We start from the raw sequence: 17,827 nt of genomic DNA on the forward strand, positions 1-17,827 counted from the left end.
CCCACGGGCGAAACGTTGAAACAGCGTTGAAACGTTTTGACGCATCTCGTTTTGTTTCGGCCATATCTGTTTCGTTTCAGTTTTGCTGTTTTGACCTCGAAACAGGTCGAAACAAAACTGGTGATGAAATTTCGTACAGCCCTACTCCTGACCCCTTTCTGCTCCTTGTTTTGGCTGCCAGACAATCTTCTCAGTGCATTTCTTGGAAAGCCTCCAGCTCTCCTACCCCCAAAGGAAAAGCTCCGAGGGCCTGAAGAGTACGAGGCCTGTGAGCCTGTGGTAGGCCCCGCACCAGCTGGCTGTGCTCCTTTCCTCTTCTCAAAGCCTCTTGTCTGAAGGACAGCTGGTAGCACCAGTCAGCTGGCAGAGTCCCCTTCCTCCTTGCTTCAAACCACAAAGCAGGGAAGGGAAGCAGCACTGCCTCGACTAGGAGCTAGAAACCCACAGCGTGAAACAGCAGTAAAGCAGTGTCAGAAGTACCCGCTTTATTAGATATGCTGGGGGGGTCGGGTCATAATCCTGCTGCTACAGGGTGTCAGAGCACAGGCCCCTCCACTGACAAAGCACGGCAATTGGCTGCAGTCCCAAAAAGGCACACACTTCAGCCAATCAGAGCAGCTCAGCTAACACTCCTCCTCCTCACTGTGCCAGGGAGCTAGCTAGGGCAGGCTGACTGCTAACTACTCTTGCTCCCAGCATCAAATCACACCTCTTAGCACTGTTGGGAGGAAGCTCACAGCCAGCCTAGCTCTGCTGACCTCCAGGCTGTGCCAGGAAGGTGGCTTTCAGAGTTTGGGGACCCACAGGTATATACAAGTCCAAGCACTTGCATGCTGCTGGCCCACAGGCACAGCCCCAGCTGCAACTGATGGCAGGAAACACTGAACGAGACCCAGTGCCATTAGTGTCTTCGGGTTTTATTAAGGTCCAGGGATCAGCAATAGCTGAGAGGTTGTTATAGTCAGGTCCGCCAGCCCGAATATGGGGCCAAGCAGGGCAGGAGCTTAAATAAGTTACAAATCAAGAGTCAAAACCACTTGGAGAAGTGCAAATAAAAAGCGCAGACGGTTGGATTTTTAGAGGCACCAGACACTTGGCTTCACAGGAGGGAGCAGGGGAGGACGGAGCTGGCCGCAGCCACTGGGCGCCTACCTGCAGCGTGTTCCTACTGAACAAGAAAGTGCAGGCCCTGCTGTGCAGTGCTCTGATCCAAAGACGGGAATCCTGTGTGCTGGATGCTGGCTGGCAGGTCCCGCTGCCCTTCTCTCCCATGAGACCCATGTGTCTGGTGTTGCCCATGGCCGCAGGCTGTGTTTCTTGCTGCTGTCACTCTGCCACAGGCTTCACCTGCTTGGCCATTTCCAACTGGGTCAGTATTTCGTCCCACTGGACAAACTGCTTCGACAGGAGCACAGTCTGATGGTGGCTCTTAAGGAAAACACAGGGGGGGGCCGACCTGAGGGGCTAGGATGATCTTAGAACGGACCAGTGAGCCAAGGGGCCAGTCTGAGCACCACTGCTCTTTAACCATATGCGCAATTCTCCCACAAGGTCCCATAGGACAGGAATGGAGGCTGGGGTCCAGCCTGCGAAAGGCTACGGTGACATGCAGCAGCAGTAAGGGACAAACTCTCAAGCCAGGGGAAGCCTAGTGCCTATACTAAGTAGACCCCATGGAAGTCCCTGTTCTGAGGGAGGCCAAGACAACGAGGTGACAGTGCAAGCACCCATCTCCCTAGACCTCCCGGCCCAGGGATCCACTCTGTCACGTGGCAATAAGGGCTTTAAGCTGGACTCTGCAGGGGACAGAAGCTCGGAGTGCAATTATACCTCTGACGTCGCTCAGGCAAGCACCCGGCTACACCAGTGGTTTGTCAGCCTGGACTAGTCTTCTGCTCTGGTGAGTAGCTGGCAGGAAAGGGGGTTGAATGTAGGCTGCTCCATAGCTGTCATGAGCCCAGCTCTCCCAGGCAGGTCAAACATCAGCCCAGGTGGGAGCTGAGATCCCCCTCACACGGACAGGGATGGACCTGCACAGTGGCATCCGCGTTCGGATTCTCAGGTAACAGAGCCACACAGCTCCGCTTGTAACAGAGCAGAGGGATATGGTCCTTCAGGCCACACCTTGCTGTGCCAGGCGCTCCTGCTTCCATTAGCTGGGAACTGGAGCTAAATCTGCTGCCCTACTACTTGACAGGCTAAAGCAGCGGGGGACAACCTTTTTGGCAGGCACATCACAAATTAGCCCTGCACCCCCCCCCCCCCCCCAAGTGTCACTGATTCCTTGCCTGATATACTGCTCTGCTTCCTACCCCAATACCACATGCCATGCACAGACTGCCCGTGTCACTGGTGTCATGGACTGGCCAACCCTGGGCTAAAGGATCCTAGTAGAGGGTGTCCCTGCTAGTTAATGACCCCAAAGTGAGGTGCCCAGCTGCCCACTGGCAGGGGCTGTGACCGCAGCACCAGGCGAAGGATACCATCTTGTTGTAGTCTTCTAGGAGTGCTTTGACGTTTTCAGTGACGGCTTCACACTGGTCCTAAAGGAAGAGAGCACTTGGTGAGCAGGCAGCAGTGCCAGCCGCACACTGACACGGCACTTCAGAGCATTTACCCACCCACCCCCGAAGGGAAGTTACTACCCCAGGGAAGCTGGGACAGAGGGATAGTGTTCTCTCAGGCCAGGGCCAAGAGCAAAACCCTCCAGTTCCTGGCTCCAATTTCTTTTTTTTTGATCATCAAAATGTGATGACTTCTATCAACAAAAAACACAGGCGAAGGCTCCAGAGAGCACAACCAGAGCAACAGAGGGGCTGAAGTGATCCAACGTCTGTCTTCCCCTCCCCACCCTGTGTACCTTGCTCCTCTCCCATTGCCTGCTGGTCCCCCTTGGCCAGTTTACAGATGGCCACCAGATCCCCCCTCAGCCTTCTCTTGTGGCGGCTGAACAGGTTCTTTGGGCAGCAACCATTTTGGACTCTGTACAGCAACTAACAAGGACTGCTCAAACCATCACAACTGCTATACAGCAGTAGTGCAAAGACGGCAAGTAAGATCTGGGCCTTGGTATGCCAGATAAGGTATATATTAGGGAGTCACAGCCTTGTGAGCTTCCAATGGGGAGAAAGACAAGCCCCAAGGGGAGGAGAGAATGGGGAGAGACTACGATGACACTACAAAGCAAGGAAGAATGGCCCAGTGGGGGCTCAGATCAGGGTTCAGATAGACAAAAAACCCAAACAACTCCCATGCAACAAAAGGCGAGTCCCAGCACTTATAGCAGGGGCGGGCAGTTATTTCAGGTGGAGGGCCGCTTACCGAGTTTTGGCAAGCCATTGAGGGCCGCATGACAGGCAGCCAGGGGCAGATAAATATAAATTTTCTAATTTTCGTGGGTCGGACAAAGTGGCCTGGTGGGCCCCATCCGGCCCCCGGGCCGCATTTTGCCCACCCGACTTATAGTTTCATAGCTGGTCAGGTCAGAAGGGACATGAGCAGATTATCAAGTCCGATCCCCTGCCAACCAGGAAAGAACGCTGGGGTCAAAGGACCCCGGCTAGGTGATTGCCTAGCCTCTTTTTGAAGACCCCCAGGGTAGAAGCAAGCACCACTTCCCTTGGAAGTTGGTTCCAGATCCTAGCTGCTGACTGTGCAGTAGCACCTCCTGATGTCTAGCCTGAACCTACTCTCAGTCACCTTGTGGCTGTTATTCCTAGTTACTCCTGGCAGTGTTCGGGGGAACAGGGACTCTCCCAACAACTGGGCGGTAAATATTGAGGGTTATAAACTGTACAGAAAGGACAGGGTGGGGAAGAAAGGGGGAGGGGTTGCGCTCTATGTCAATGAGCAGTATACATCAACCCTCATCAAGACGGAATCGGAGGAGGAGAAAGTAGAAGGATTGTGGGTTGTTACATGGGGGGCGCAAGGAGAAAGGGTTTGGTGGTGGGGGTCTGCTACAGACCCCCACACCAAGGGGAAGAAATAGATGCGGGGCTCCTGAGGCAACTCTCGGAGACCATAAAAACTAAGGAGGCGGTAGTCATGGGGGACCTAAACTACCTGGATATCTTAGACGTAGACAGCAAAGTCCCACCTTTCGCGCAGGTTCCTATCCTGTGTACAGGACCTCCACCTGACACAGGAGGTGCATGGTCCCACTAGGGGGAATGCCTTACTAGACCTGGCCCTGGCAATGGGAGATGACATGGTAGGGGACCTACAGATCAGTGGTCACCTGGGGGACAGTGATCACCAAATAACAGAATTATGAGATGTCGAGTGGGTAAGGTAACTAGTAGGGTGAAAGTGCTAGACTTTAGGAAAGCTGATTTCAATGAACTCAGGTGATTAGTCAAGGACACACTGCACAGTATGAGTTTTGAAGAGATGGGAGCCCAGGAAGGGTGGCTGTGCCTTAAGGAAATGATCCTTCGGGCACAGAGGGAGATGATCCCGATGCGAGGAAAAAGAGGGAAAGGGGCCAGAAAGCTTCCCTGGCTGACCAGAGAAATCCAGAGCAGCCTATGGGCTAAAAAGGGGGCATATAAAAAGTGGAAACGGGGAGATTACCAAAGAGGAGTATGGCTCCTCTGCTCGTGCTTGTAGGGAGGCAGTTAGACAGGCCAAAGCTACCATGGAGCTGAGGATGGCAACCCAAGTTAAGGATAACAAGAAACTGTTTTTCAGATATATAGGGAGTAAAAGGAAGGCCCAGGGCAGTATAAGACCACTACTGAATGGGCAAAAACAGTTGGTGATGGACAGGGGGGACAAGGCTGAACGCCTCAACGAGTTCTTTGCCTCGGTGATCCTAAGTGAGGGACACGACAAGTCTCTCACTGGGGTTGTAGAGGCAGCAGCAAGGCGCCAGACTGCCATGCGTTGACCCTGAGATGGTGCAGAGTCACTTGGAGGAACTGGATGTGTTTAAGTCGGCAGGCGCAGATGAGCTCCATCCGAGGGTGCTGAAGGCACTGGCCGACATCATTGCAGAGCCACTGGCAGGAATATTTGAACACTCGTGGCGCACATGCCAGGTCCCGGAGGACTGGAAAAGGGCCAATGTGGTCCCCATTTTCACGAAGTGGAGGAAGAAGGACCCGGGCAACTATAGGCCAGTCAGTCTCACCTCCATCCTTGGCAAAGTCTTTGAAAAAATTATCAAGGCTCACATTTGCGAGAGCCCGGCAGGAAAAATTATGCTGAGGGGAAACCAGCACGGGTTCGTAGCAGGCAGATCGTGCCTGACTAATCTAGTCTCTTTTTATGACCAGGTTACAAAATGCCTGGACACAGGAGGAGGGGTGGATGTCGTATACTTGGACTTCAGGAAGGCCTTCGATATGGTATCCCACCCCATACTGGTGAACAAGTTAAGAGGCTGTGACTTGGATGACTGCACAGTTCAGTGGGTGGCGAATTGGCTGGAGGGTCGCACCCAGAGAGTCGTGGTGGATGGGTCGGTCTCGACCTGGAAGGGTGTGGGCAGTGGGGTCCTGCAGGGCTCGGTCCTTGGACCGATACTCTTCAATGTCTTCATCAGCGACTTGGACGAGGGAGTGAAGTGTACTCTGTCCAAGTCTGCGGATGACACAAAGCTATGGGGAGAAGTGGACACGCCGGAGGGCAGGGAACAGCTGCAAGCAGACCTGGATAGGTTGGACAAGTGGGCAGAAAACAACAGGATGCAGTTCAACAAGGAGAAATGCAAAGTGCTGCACCTAGGGAGGAAAAATGTCCAGCACACCTACAGCCTAGGGAATGACCTGCTGGGTGGCACAGAGGTGGAAAGGGATCTTGGAGTCCTAGTGGACTCCAAGATGAACATGAGCCGGCAGTGTGACGAAGCCATCAGAAAAGCCAATGGCACTTTATCGTGCATCAGCAGATGCATGACGAATAGGTCCAAGGAGGTGATACTTCCCCTCTATCGGGCGCTGGTCAGACCGCAGTTGGAGTACTGCGTGCAGTTTTGGGCGCCACACTTCAAGAGGGATGTGGATAACCTGGAGAGGGTCCAGAGAAGGGCCACTCGTATGGTTAAGGGCTTGCAGGTCAAGCCCTATGAGGAGAGACTGGGGCACCTGGACCTCTTCAGCCTCCACAAGAGAAGGTTAAGAGGCGACCTTGTGGCTGCCTATAAGTTCATCACGGGGGCACAGAAGGGAATTGGTGAGTATTTATTCACCAAGGCGCCCCCGGGGGTTACAAGAAATAATGGCCACAAGCTAGCAGAGAGCAGATTTAGACTGGACATTAGGAAGAACTTCTTCACAGTTCGAGTGGCCAAGGTCTGGAACGGGCTCCCAAGGGAGGTGGTGCTCTCCCCTACCCTGGGGGTCTTCAAGAGGAGGTTAGACGAGTATCTAGCTGGGGTCATCTAGACCCAGCACTCTTTCCTGCTTATGCAGGGGGTCGGACTCGATGATCTATTGAGGTCCCTTCCGACCCTAACATCTGAATGCCTGCTAGTCCCCCTTGGCCAGTTTACAGACGGCAACAAGATCCCCCCCTCAGCCTTCTCTTGTGGAGGCTAAACAGGTTCAGGTCCTGTAGCCTCTCCTCATAGGGCCTGCCCTGCTGCCCCCTGATCATGTGAGTGGCCTCCCCTGGACCCTCTCCATGCTGTCCATATCCCTCCTGAAGTGCAGCATCCAGAACTGGATGCAGTACTCCAACTGCGGCCTGAGCAGTGTCGCATAGAGGGGGAGGATCTCCTCCTTTGACCTGCTCGTGATGCATCTGTAGATGCATGACAAGGTGCGGCTAGCCTTCCTAACCGTGTCCCCATATTGGCGGCCCATGTTCATTTTGGAATCAATAATGACTCCAAGATCCCTTTTTGACTCTGTGCTGACAAGAAGGGAGTTCCCCAGCTCGTAGGTATGCTGCTGGGTCTTCCTCCCCAGGTGCAGCACCTTGCACTTGTCAGTATTGAAACCCATCCTGTTCTCATCCGCCCACCCCTGTAACCTGTCCAAATCTAGTTGTAGCCTGTCCCTTCCTTCTAGAGTGCCCACCTCTCCCCACATCTTAGTGTCATCCACGAATCTGAACAAGGTGCTTTTCACCCCCCGTCCAAGTTGCTGATAAAGATGTTGAACAGTGCGGGCCCAAGGATCAAGCCCTGGGGGACCCCACTGCCCACAGCCCTCCAGATTGAAAAAGACCCGTCCACCACCATTCTCTGGGTGCGGCCCTCTAGCCATGTTGTAACCCATCTGACTGTGTAGGCATCAATGCCACAGTCGCCTAATTTTTTTAATGAGAATTGGGTGAGAGACAGTGTCGAAGGCCTTCCTAAAGTCTAAAAAGACTACGTCCACTGCTACACCTGCATCCAGGGATTTGGTGACCTGGCTGTAGAAGGCCACCAGGTTGGTCTGATCGGACCTGCCCCTAATGAATCCGTGTTGGCTGCCCCTGAGCGTAATCTCCCCTGCTGGCCCCTTGCAGATGTGCTCCTCGATAATTTTCTCAAAGAGCTTCCCCAGGACCGAGATAAGACTAACAGGCCTATAGTTACCTGCGTCCTCCTTCCTCCCTTTTTTGAAAATGGGGACCACACTGATCCTTTTCCAGTCCTCTGGCACCTCGTCAGAGCACCACGAGTGCTTGTAAAGCCATGCCAAGGGTCCAGCAATGACTCCCGCCAATTCCCTCAGCACCCTGGGGTGGAAAGCATCTGGACCTGCTGATGTGAACACATCTAGTCCTACCAGAAGTTCCCTGACTAGGCCCTCACTGCCCCTAGGCCTGTCTGTGCCTCTCCTGGGTCTGTCTGGAATCCCAGTTGGGGGGGGTAGGGGGTGGTATATGTCCCAGTCCCCTGCTCAGAAAAATGGAGGCAAAAAATTTGTTAAAGAGGTCAGCTTTCTCATCTGGTGCAACCACCAGATTGCCAAGCGTGTCCTGCAGGGGCCTCACATCACCTGGTGCCTTCTTTTTCCTCCCTATGTATTTAAAAAAGGACTTGTTATCTTTGATCCTAGTCGCTAGTCCTAGTTCCGCCTTAGCCTTCCTAACAGCCCCCCTACAGTCTCAAGCAATGGAGGTATAATCCTATAAATCAATACATTTCTGTGCCTCAATTCTCTGCCCTGGGAAGTAGAAACACTAAACTATGTCCACTGCAGTCTAAAACACCCCTCAAGCTGAGTGTGTTCAGGTGACACACTCAGATAGGATCTCTTCCTAGTCAGTGCCAGGGCCAGGATTTGGATAAAATTGAAAACCATAATGCAAATCAGCTAGACAGGCCATCTCCAGCTGGGCTCTTCATCTCTCATGCTTAACAGAAGCCCACCCCACTTCTCCTTTTCCGCTGAAGACAAAGACCCTTCAGCTCTCTGCAGGGGTTGCAAAGAGGATGGAGCTGGACTGTTCTCAGTGGAGGCAGATGACAAAACAAGGAACAACAGGCTCCAGTTGCAGAAAGGGAAGTTGAGGTCAAGATACGTAGAAAATCCTCTCTATGTATAGGGTAGTAAAGCACTGGAACAGGCTCCCCAGAGAGATGGTGGGGTCTCCATCCTCGGAGGTTTTGAAGACCCAGGTAGACAAAGCCTTGTCTGAGATGACGTAGTTGGGGGTGGTCCTGCTGTGAGCAGGGGGTTGGACTGGATGTGACCCCTGAGATCCCTTCAACCCTCATTGTCTGTGATTCTAAGACGGCCAAAAGCGTTCACTCTACCTGCTGCTGTATGTGGATTTGAGAGAGCCGCTGCAGTTTGGTCGCGTGCTCAGGAACCGCTGAAAGCAGAGAACAGAATTCAGTTAGATACTCTGCATCAATGGGACTATTTAACCCTCATCTTGGGCTTTGCCTAACACATGTCTGCATGAGAGGGAAGCTTTTAACAGCTCAGAGCACACTAACACAACCCACCCAGCCCTGTTTATTGCCATTTAAAGGGCTGCAAGTTAACAGAGAAACATTTTGACATTTGCTTGAGGATCAGGACAAACTAAAAAACATCTCCTGGTCCGCCCTCTATTGCTTCCGCAATCTCACTACATACATAGGAAACGTGGCATATTTTTCATTCCTTTACCTACCAGCAGGCACTGACATGGTTGTTTTACTTTTTCCCAATGTAAGTCAAGGGGTTGTTACAAAGAACATCTATCTTGGCCTCCATTTTACTCCCCCTAACAGTCAAGCTGAGAGTGCTCCTACTTCTCAGGGACAGTTACCAGCACAGAAGTACAGCATGGGCTCTAGTCCACTTGAACTCACCCTCACCACCAAGTGATGGTACCATGGCCAAGACAGTACACTCAGACCTGTGCTGCAGAGGATGGTGGCCATGCAACTGATGGCACTGCACTGTTTTGGGCTCTGCAGCCTTCTCAGGGCTTGTCTCCAAGGGAGGGCAGGGCATAGCAGCCAAAGAGTAGCTACTGCCTGTGAATTCACTCCTTAGTAAGTCCAATATTACTAGCTCCCCAGCACTGAGGCATGCTGCTGGCTGCAAACTCTTCAGATGTCGGGCCTGCTAATGCATGGATGGGTAAAATACAGCCAGCAGATCCTGCTGCTCCCTGGGCATGCAGCTAGGCAGCCCAGGTAGCAGTTCTTTCTGGCTGCTGCCGTCGCTGGCCCCAGCCCTCTAGTACTGGCAGGGACCCGCACGCACAGCCCTGCCTGTCCCGTCCCGTCCCGTCCCATGCCCACTCTGGACTCAGTCTGACAGAGCGAACCAGCTCTGGACTAGCCAGAACCCGCACGCGCAGCCCCGCCCTGGCCCACACCTGCTCTGGACTCACCTGCCTACACTGAGCAGCAGAGGGCTGACTGGCCCGCAGCAGTACCCCAGAACTGCCTATGTGGCCCATAGGCCAAACAACTGCCCGTCACTATGCTAATGGCTCCCTTTCAGTATGAGGCAGACACCATTTCCATACCCTTTTCGGCACAAGGGCATAAGGAAACGGACGTTGCTCGAAGCAGCCTGCAACCATAAGGCGGCTGTGGGGGAAGGGGCATTACCTTTGATGTGGGTGCTGTCCAGAAACGGCTGGAGGTTACTCACTTGCTCCAGCAGAGCTGCCTGGGACAGGATGAACTGCTCCTCTGATGGAAAAGAGACACAGGAGGAAATGCAGGGAAGCAAGACACTACTTGAAATTCGAGGCACAAGGAAAAGAGGAGTTGCTTGGAGGAAAGGGGGAAAGAAAGTCACTGCAAATTGCACCTAAATCCTTTAAACACAGCGATGCTCGTTAACCGAGCACCTTTCAGGAAGCAGAGGCCACTAACTGAAAACTTCAGCATGTGGAGGGGGGCATTATCAGATGGAGATTCCTACAGCCACAGTCAAGGGGACTTGCCTCAAACGAAACCATACACGGGTGGAGGAGGAAGCCCTCGAAAGCACCAGGCATTCTTGCTCCCTCAACTAAAGCAACGTCTTGGGCTTTGATTCCATCTCCCTGGCACTAGGGGGCATCAGGGGAAACTCCGCCGAAGTGACTGCGATCACCGGCCCCAGCTGCAGGGGCGAGGGCCTGCCTGCGCACAGCTACACAGGGCTGGACGTCGAGGCAGAGAGAGTTAATCTACGTCCAGGGCTTTAAGGCCTCCAAGCACAGCTTTGTTATGTCAACAGTTTAGTTTTGTCCTCCCAGCTCATCCATCTCCGCTCTGCCGCCGTAACACAGCGCGGGGACACGCCGGACACCAAAGGCAGCGTTTCTTTTCTCAGCCCCCCGATCGGAAATTGCGCGAAAAGTTTTCCTTCCCTTTCGCAACTAACGACCCACCTTCTGGGGAGCCACTGAAAACAAGTCTGTAAAGGCATGAACTTCGTCACGTACCCGCCAAGATGAACTGCAGCTTCATGGCGTCGGGGATGGCCATGCGATCGATGTACTGCGGGTCCAGGTATTTTATCACGTCTTCAACTGATGCGGTTTCAGGGAAGAAAGAGCAAAAGGGGACGTTACGAGATTTGCAAGCGATGCCTGGTGCCAAACTGCACCGGCTACGGCGTTTTGTTGAAATAAACGCTGCGTGTACGGTATTTAACGCGGGACCACGGATTTCCACAGGACGGGGCTCAAAGATACCACGGGGGGGAGCAGCAGCCAAATTAACCCCCCCCCCCCGCCCAACTAGGGGTCTTGACTGCCCCCATAACCCCCCCCACCCTCATCCAAGGGTCTTGACACCCCCCCGGCGTGGCGGGTGTTCGCTTACTTTTCTTGAATAATATCTTAACCCTCTCTCGCTTGCTCGCCACGTTGCCCAGAACCACCTGCACTTTCACCAGCCCGTCCGCCAGCTGCAAGGGGAGAGAAAAACAAATGAGTCGTAAGGCCTCAACCCGGGGGAAGGGGTGGTGGTGACCCGGCGCCGATCCCCGCACCTTGCGCGGCCCGCCGGCGCCGGGCCCGAGCACGCGCCGCTCCAGCGCCTCCAGCCGGGCCTGCAACCGCCGCACCTCGGCTGCTGCCGCCGCCATCTTGCCAACGCCCCCCGCGCCGGAAGTGAAGGCGGGTCCCCGCCGCCCCCAACAGCCAATAGCCGCGCGAGCCGCCCGGAAGGGATGCAGCGCGAGCCGGAAGCGGCACCCAGCGGCACCCGGAAGTAGTTGGGCGGGGCGGAGGGAGCGCGCTTCCGGCCTAGCGCTTCCGTGTGGCAGGCGTTGCCATGGAGACGGCAGGCCCCAAGCCTGCCTCGCGTAGCCGCCTTTGCCCCCGTGGCTCGCGGAGGTGTCAGAAGGAAAATGCACATTATTATTATTACGTTTTACAAACCCCCAGTTCTACTGTATAAAGTGGATCCAACATTTAACATTTAATTGTAATGAACGCTCTATCATGGATGTCGCAGGCGGCTCTCAGCAGTCTCCCGGACATAGATACCTAATTGCTGAAGACTCCAGCACAGTCGTGGAGGGTGGCACCCCTGCACCGAGCGGTTGCGAGCAACGGTGCCAAAAAGCAGCACGGGAGAAAGAGGCGCGGTGACCGCTGGCCGACTCGAGAAAGATCGTAAAAAATGCAGGAACGAGCAAAACGACTGAAAACAACTGAAAACCTGGAGAGCGCTGACGGTTCATCAGCCCAGCGGGAGCGCCGTCGGAGACCAACCAACCTTTCTGAGCTTTCAACACTGAACACAGATCCCAGTTGTGTTTTCGGCATTGCCTTTGGGATCTGGAGGACGGCTCGCTGGCGTCAGCCGTGCGAAACACGCAGACCCCGGCAGCCTGCGTATCAAAAGCAACGGCAACCAGATCCCCCCCCCCCCCCCCGCACGGCACGCCTCGGAAGAGAAAGCAACACGGCCGGCATTCAGGGAAAGAGCCTCCGCAAGGGCTGAGGAGTCAGCTCTCGGAGCTGCTGCAGCATCGTGACACTCGGCGCGTCTTTGCGTCTAGTGCCCCGCGGTGAAGCTTGTGTCCTGGCGCGGCGTGATGTGCCGCTCTGAATACTGTGCCCAGCTCTGGTCCCCTCGCTGCAAGGGTGATGGGCGCTACGGAGGTGCTTCCGTACGAGGAGAGCCTCCAGGCGACGGGCCACTTCAGTGCAGAAGAGACGCTCGAGCGGGGACAGGAGAAGCATTTACAACATACTAAATGGTGAAGAGAAAGTCAATAGGGATTTATTACCGACTGTCTCTCGCCAGAGAGGAATGAGGGGGCGCCACGTGAAACGAGCGGGCAGTCGGTTTAAAACTAACGCGAGGAAGTTATTTTTCATCCGCCGTGGCATTAAAGAGTAGGGCTCGTGGCCACCAGATGTAGCTGAGAGGTCAGCCAGATTGAGAACGGGATTGGACACGTGTTTGGAGGAAAGGGGCATTAGTTGCTATTGAGCAGGGAGCAAAGGGCACGGCCTCTGAATCAGGACTTAAATGCTGGAGGCTGCAAAGGGGAGAGGAACAGGGGGAAAAAAAGCCCTGCTCAGACCCAGGCCGCTCTCCCTCCCAGCCTCCGCTCTCTGCCACCGTGTGACACAGACTGGGCAAGACAGACCGATGGAACGACCCAGTCAATGGCAGCTCTTATGTGACAACGCAGGCACCCCAGCTTTATCCCGAAGGCATCGGTGATTCCACTCCCGACCCAACCGAGAGTAACTCTCTTCCCATCAGATTAAGAGCTCTGTGTCCAAGTCAATTTTAAGACCTTTTTTTTCCTCCGCAGACCATGTGGATGGAAACCAGCCTCATCGCAGTATAAGATTCTGCATCTTCTACTGGCAAAGTGCCGCACAATTAACTAGTTCAGCTCCTTTTAATAGTATAACATCCCTGATCCATGTAAGACCCCTTTCAAGGCTCCTTCCTGCCGTGCTGTCAATGGCAAATCAGGCTGGCTGCATAAAACACCCTTCTTTGTTTTTCCCCTTCCCAGCCCCTGCCTCCTGTGTCTGGGTTTAGACGTGGAGCTCCCTGGTGCAAAGACTCTCACCCTTTCAGAGTGTCTGGAAGCTGCCTACCACTCGCTGGACTCTAGTGTAAATAAACCAATTATCCGCCCCCCGTGGAGAGGGAAGTCTCAGTAGAAGCCAGCAGTCATCCAGGAAGTTATTGATTGCCGATGTGGCCCCGTGATGTTTGCAGTGGCTGCAGAGAGAGAATATAGGTCCTTCTGCCCCTCCTGCTCAGGCCTCACCTACTGGAGCCGAAACAAGCACTTGCCTTTGGAGAGAAGCTTTGCAGAGACCCAAAGGGCAGGCAGGTTGCCTGAGTGTGGTGATTCTTACTCGGCACCCAGGGTGGCAGGAGATCCTTTTAAGGGTGTCGCAGGGTGCTGTGCAATATTAGCACCGGTAGGTGTGCCAACACCTGCACATGATTCGTAAGATAAACTCAGAGATAAACCCAGAATCCAGTGACACAAACAGTCTTTGAGTTCTGTGCAAAGGAAGAATTTTTCTTGTTCATTTTCCATAGTCAGGAAACAAGTGAAAGCAAAGAGCTGGGGCGGGGGATGGGACACCCTGGAGTCTGCAGAGGTCGAGGACCACTGCCGTAGTGCTTTGAGGGCTCTGACAGTCTCCTCCTCAAGCAGTGCTGACACGGGGAATTGTTCTGATCATCCACCAAGACAGTGACACACAAGTTGCCCTCACCAGGCGATTGGTGCATGTAAGAGCTCTCCATGATGGGACAAGCTGGGTCGGAGCGTTGTCATCAACTCCGTGATACGGCAAAGACCGGGGACAAGTTGGAGACCACGCTCAAGGCTGCAGAGCTGATCTGGGAAGGGGGACATGACCGTACGGTCAGGAGATGGAAGGATTTCTCTTGGAACAAGAGATGCCTTCTCATGCCAACAGAGAGCACTTGGGGCACTGTCTGAAAGGATCTTTTCCCCCCAGCATGTCGTTAAAGAGTGGGACTTGTGGCCACCAGATGAGGTGGAAGCTGAGAGTTCAGCCGGATTCACAAAGGGTTGGACAGATGCTTGGAGAACAGGGGCATCAGTCACTACTGAGCAGGGAGTCAGGGGCACGGTCTGTATCAGAGCTTCCTAGACCTTCAATGCAGGCTGCAAGGGAGAGAGGAACGGAAAACCCCTGCTCAGACCCAGTCCCTCTCCCTTCCAGCCTCCGCTCTCTGCTGGTGTGTGACAAAGGAGACGGGGCAAGAAGGACCTAGGGGTCTGAGCAGATCAGTGGCAATTCTGATGTTCTTATATGTTGTTAAGACAGAGGGACGCGGTTATGGACAATAAATCCAACAACACTCCCCGCCTGGTGATATTACAGTTAGCGCTGTCATTTTCATACCAACTCTATCACGAAAATGCTCAGGGGAGACACCATAGCAGTGAGATCACCCACCTGTGGGCAAGGCATTTTGCGTGGTGAATAGTTGAAAGCATCCAGGCCTGTGTCCACAGTGGTGACAGTGGCCAAGCTCCAAGTGCCCATGGGGTAGATGGTGTACAAGAGCCCCTCTCCGCAGCATCACTGGAGCGAAGCCGCGTGAAGGCAAGTGAGAACCAGGCAACTGTGACCCGTGAGCCTCTGCTTCCTCAGCCTGGGAGCTGCGAGACCTTCATCGTGAAGGACATCCAGGCGATGCCCCTGCGGCGCACGCGGCCCCCGCAGCAGAGAGAGCTTAATGAAGCCAGGGGAGGGGAGGGGAGGGGAACCGGCTTCTTTTCGGGAGATGTGAGGCGCATCTCAAAGCTGAACACGAGCGGTTCAAGCTGATCAATGCTGATTTGCACTGTAGAAAGAGGCACCTTCCTGTGTGAGGGCCTCACGCACCCGATGGATCGATGCACGCTTCTTTCCGGCACCGTGTGGCAGGGAAGAGCCACTCAAACGCATTAAAACCCCCCGATCGAGCCATCGGTTCTGCCTGCAAGGGGCCTTTGAACGCAGCGAGGCGGCCGGGGGCTTCTCCCCAGGCCCTGGGCCCGCCACGTCGCCTCTCCACCCCATCGATCCCACGGGCGCCGATGATTAAAACAAGGAGGTGCTAATGAATTCAGCCGCAGCCCCAAACTGCTAATTGGCATCTGACAATTACTGCAGTCCCCGAGCGCGGAGCCCTCACAGTGGTTGTATTCGAAGGCCGGCAAACTTGTGCAGAGACTCTCCAAACTTTAGCAGGACCGAGATGGCTGCTGTCAGCGGGCGAGCGGGGAAAGTCGGGCCAGGGCTCCTGGCATGTTGTCCTCAGGGGCTGCGGGCTCCTCAGTGCCCGGCTCTGGTCCTGTCTATGCATCAGACCCTGGGACTCTATTCTGGCTGCTTCCAGGTCCAGGGAGACCCCGAGGGATTGCAGGTTGATCTTCCAATCTGCAACCCCCTCCACCCCAGCGCTATGGATGCCCCTCACTCCCGACAGGCAGCCCGCCTGCACCCCACTCCAGTCTGTCTGCCTCCCTGGCTGGATCCCTTGGCCCAGAGGCGTTGGATGCTGTGACCCTGCTGAATCAATGCAGTCACTGCAGCAGCAAGCAGGGGGGGCGGGCAATTCAAAGCTCCAGGTGGGATTGGGGGAGTGGGGGTTGAGCCAGCTGCCAAGCAGCAGAGCATCCCCCCTTCAACCCCCTGGGAAATCAGCTGGAGCCAAGAAACGGCATGCACCAGTCGCCATGGACATGCAGCACCGGGGTCCAGGCCACAGCAGGGACTGATGCCACAGGCCATGGCACCCACTCCCCTCCTAGCTCAGCCTGGCCTCTGCCCCTCTACACCTCCACGGGCCTGGGCTGCTCTGGACCGCGGGGAGGCCCCACAGGCACCCTGGTGTGCACACGCACACATGCATGCACACACGAGGGTGCCCCTCACTCCTGACCTGCAGCCCCCAGCTCAGCCAGCACCCCTTACTCTTGACACGTGTCCCTACTTAAACAAGCCTACACATGCACATGCTTATACACTCACACACATGACTCTTTGCATCCCTCCTGCACACACACAGGGCCCTCCCTTGTCCCTCTGCATGCACACATGTAGACACACGCGCACACACACACACACACACAAACAGGCACACGCTTGTCATGTATGCACCTAGGCAGCGCTCCATGTGCACCCCCCTGCAAAGGAACACGCGTGTGCCCCCCAAACGCATGCTCTCTGCTTTTGCCTCCTGTGGTGGGGGTCCTGGCCAGGATAAGGTCCCTGCAAAGGCATGTACATGCACACACCCAATCCCATCTTGTGATATATGCATGCACATGGGCCTCTGCACACACCCACCCCATCCCATGGTGCACACACACACACAAACGTGCCTGTCTGCACACATCCAGCCCTGTCCCATGGAAACACACACACACACGCATCCAGCCCCACCCCGACAGTCCAGCCTGCACTAGACGCTTCCCAGCTGTGCCCCAGCTCAGGAGCAGCACCCCCAGGCTCATGGCCTCTTCCGCCCCAGCCTCTGCTGCGCCCCAGGCTTGGGCCTTGCAGCCGGAAGGAGACAGCCCATGTTCACCCTCCACCCCTCCCCAGCCTGGGCTTGGCCCTAGGGCGTGCTGCCCTCCACCTTCAACTCCTGACCCCCATGCCTCTAGGAGCCAGGCTGCGTGGGGGATAACAACCTGCTACTGTCAGCTTGGTGCAACCGTGGGGCTCCAGCAGCTTTACCTACCCCCTTTCCTGCATGGGTGGAGGGCACATGTTCCCATCTTCCTTCCCTGCAGGCCCCGGGAGCCCTGCCATGCTGTGTGTCCAGGCCGGCTGGAGCAGGGAGCCAGGAGTCATGGTTATGAGCCCCAGGAGGGCAGGGGCTGCACTGGGCTCTTGTGCCACGGTGCTCCACAACGGCCAAGCTCCAGGGTCAGCTGAGAGCAGGGGATGGGGGAGAGCAGCCAGGCCTGCCCTGCCTTGCCAAGGCTCCCAGCGGGCACCCCCAGGCAGGAGGTGGCTGGATGCAGCGGGCAGCGAGGTCTGTCCCTGTACCTGCGGCCATCCTGGGCCTGTGCGGGTGTGCACATGCCCAGGGGCGCGTGTATGTGTCTGCGTGTGCAGAGGGGTTGGAGAGTGTGTGTGTGTGTGTGCGCATGCGTGCACAGATGGGCTGGTGTGTGTGTGTAGAGAGATCAGTGTGTGTGTGCACGTGCAGAGGAAACAAGGTGTGTGAAGAGGGGTTGTGGGGTATGTGTGCGCGTGTATGTGCACTTGCAGAGGGGCCAGTGTGTGTGTATGTGCAGAGTGGTTGGGGTGCATGCATGTATATGCAGAGTGATACGTGTGTGTGTATGTGCATGGAGGAAACTGTGTATTCATGTGCAGAGGCACCCGCATGCGCATGGAGGGGGCCAGTGTGTGCGTGTGCATGCACGTGTGAGCACGTGGAGGAGCCGGTGTGCACCAGAGGCTGGGCCGAGGGGGA

The 17,827-nt window shown here is 55.3% G+C and overlaps 1 protein-coding gene across 1 annotated transcript; it reads right to left on the minus strand.

The window, feature by feature from the left end:
* Positions 1–901: 901 nt before the first annotated feature.
* DCTN3 (dynactin subunit 3) lies at positions 902–11,499 on the minus strand. Its single transcript, XM_014597910.3, has 7 exons — positions 11,376–11,499; positions 11,207–11,291; positions 10,825–10,911; positions 9,998–10,081; positions 8,699–8,757; positions 2,484–2,543; positions 902–1,416 (listed from the first exon to the last, which is right to left on the minus strand). Exons 1-7 carry the CDS (start codon positions 11,469–11,471, stop codon positions 1,327–1,329), a joined length of 561 nt encoding a protein of 186 aa, XP_014453396.1. The 5' UTR covers positions 11,472–11,499; the 3' UTR covers positions 902–1,326.
* Positions 11,500–17,827: the final 6,328 nt, after the last annotated feature.

Source organism: Alligator mississippiensis, chromosome 3 (assembly GCF_030867095.1).
Source record: "Alligator mississippiensis isolate rAllMis1 chromosome 3, rAllMis1, whole genome shotgun sequence".
NCBI classification, from domain to species: Eukaryota; Metazoa; Chordata; order Crocodylia; family Alligatoridae; genus Alligator; species Alligator mississippiensis.

Bases quoted from the DNA above. Each gene is read 5' to 3' on its own strand.
- DCTN3 (XM_014597910.3), bottom strand. From the start codon at position 11,471: ATGGCGGCGGCAGCAGCCGAGGTGCGGCGGTTGCAGGCCCGGCTGGAG. The intron at 11,292-11,375 runs GTGCGGGGATCG...CTCCCCTTGCAG, and splicing joins GCGCCGGCGGGCCGCGCAAG to CTGGCGGACGGGCTGGTGAA. The intron at 1,417-2,483 runs GTATCCTTCGCC...AGCCACCATCAG, and splicing joins TAGAAGACTACAACAAGATG to ACTGTGCTCCTGTCGAAGCA.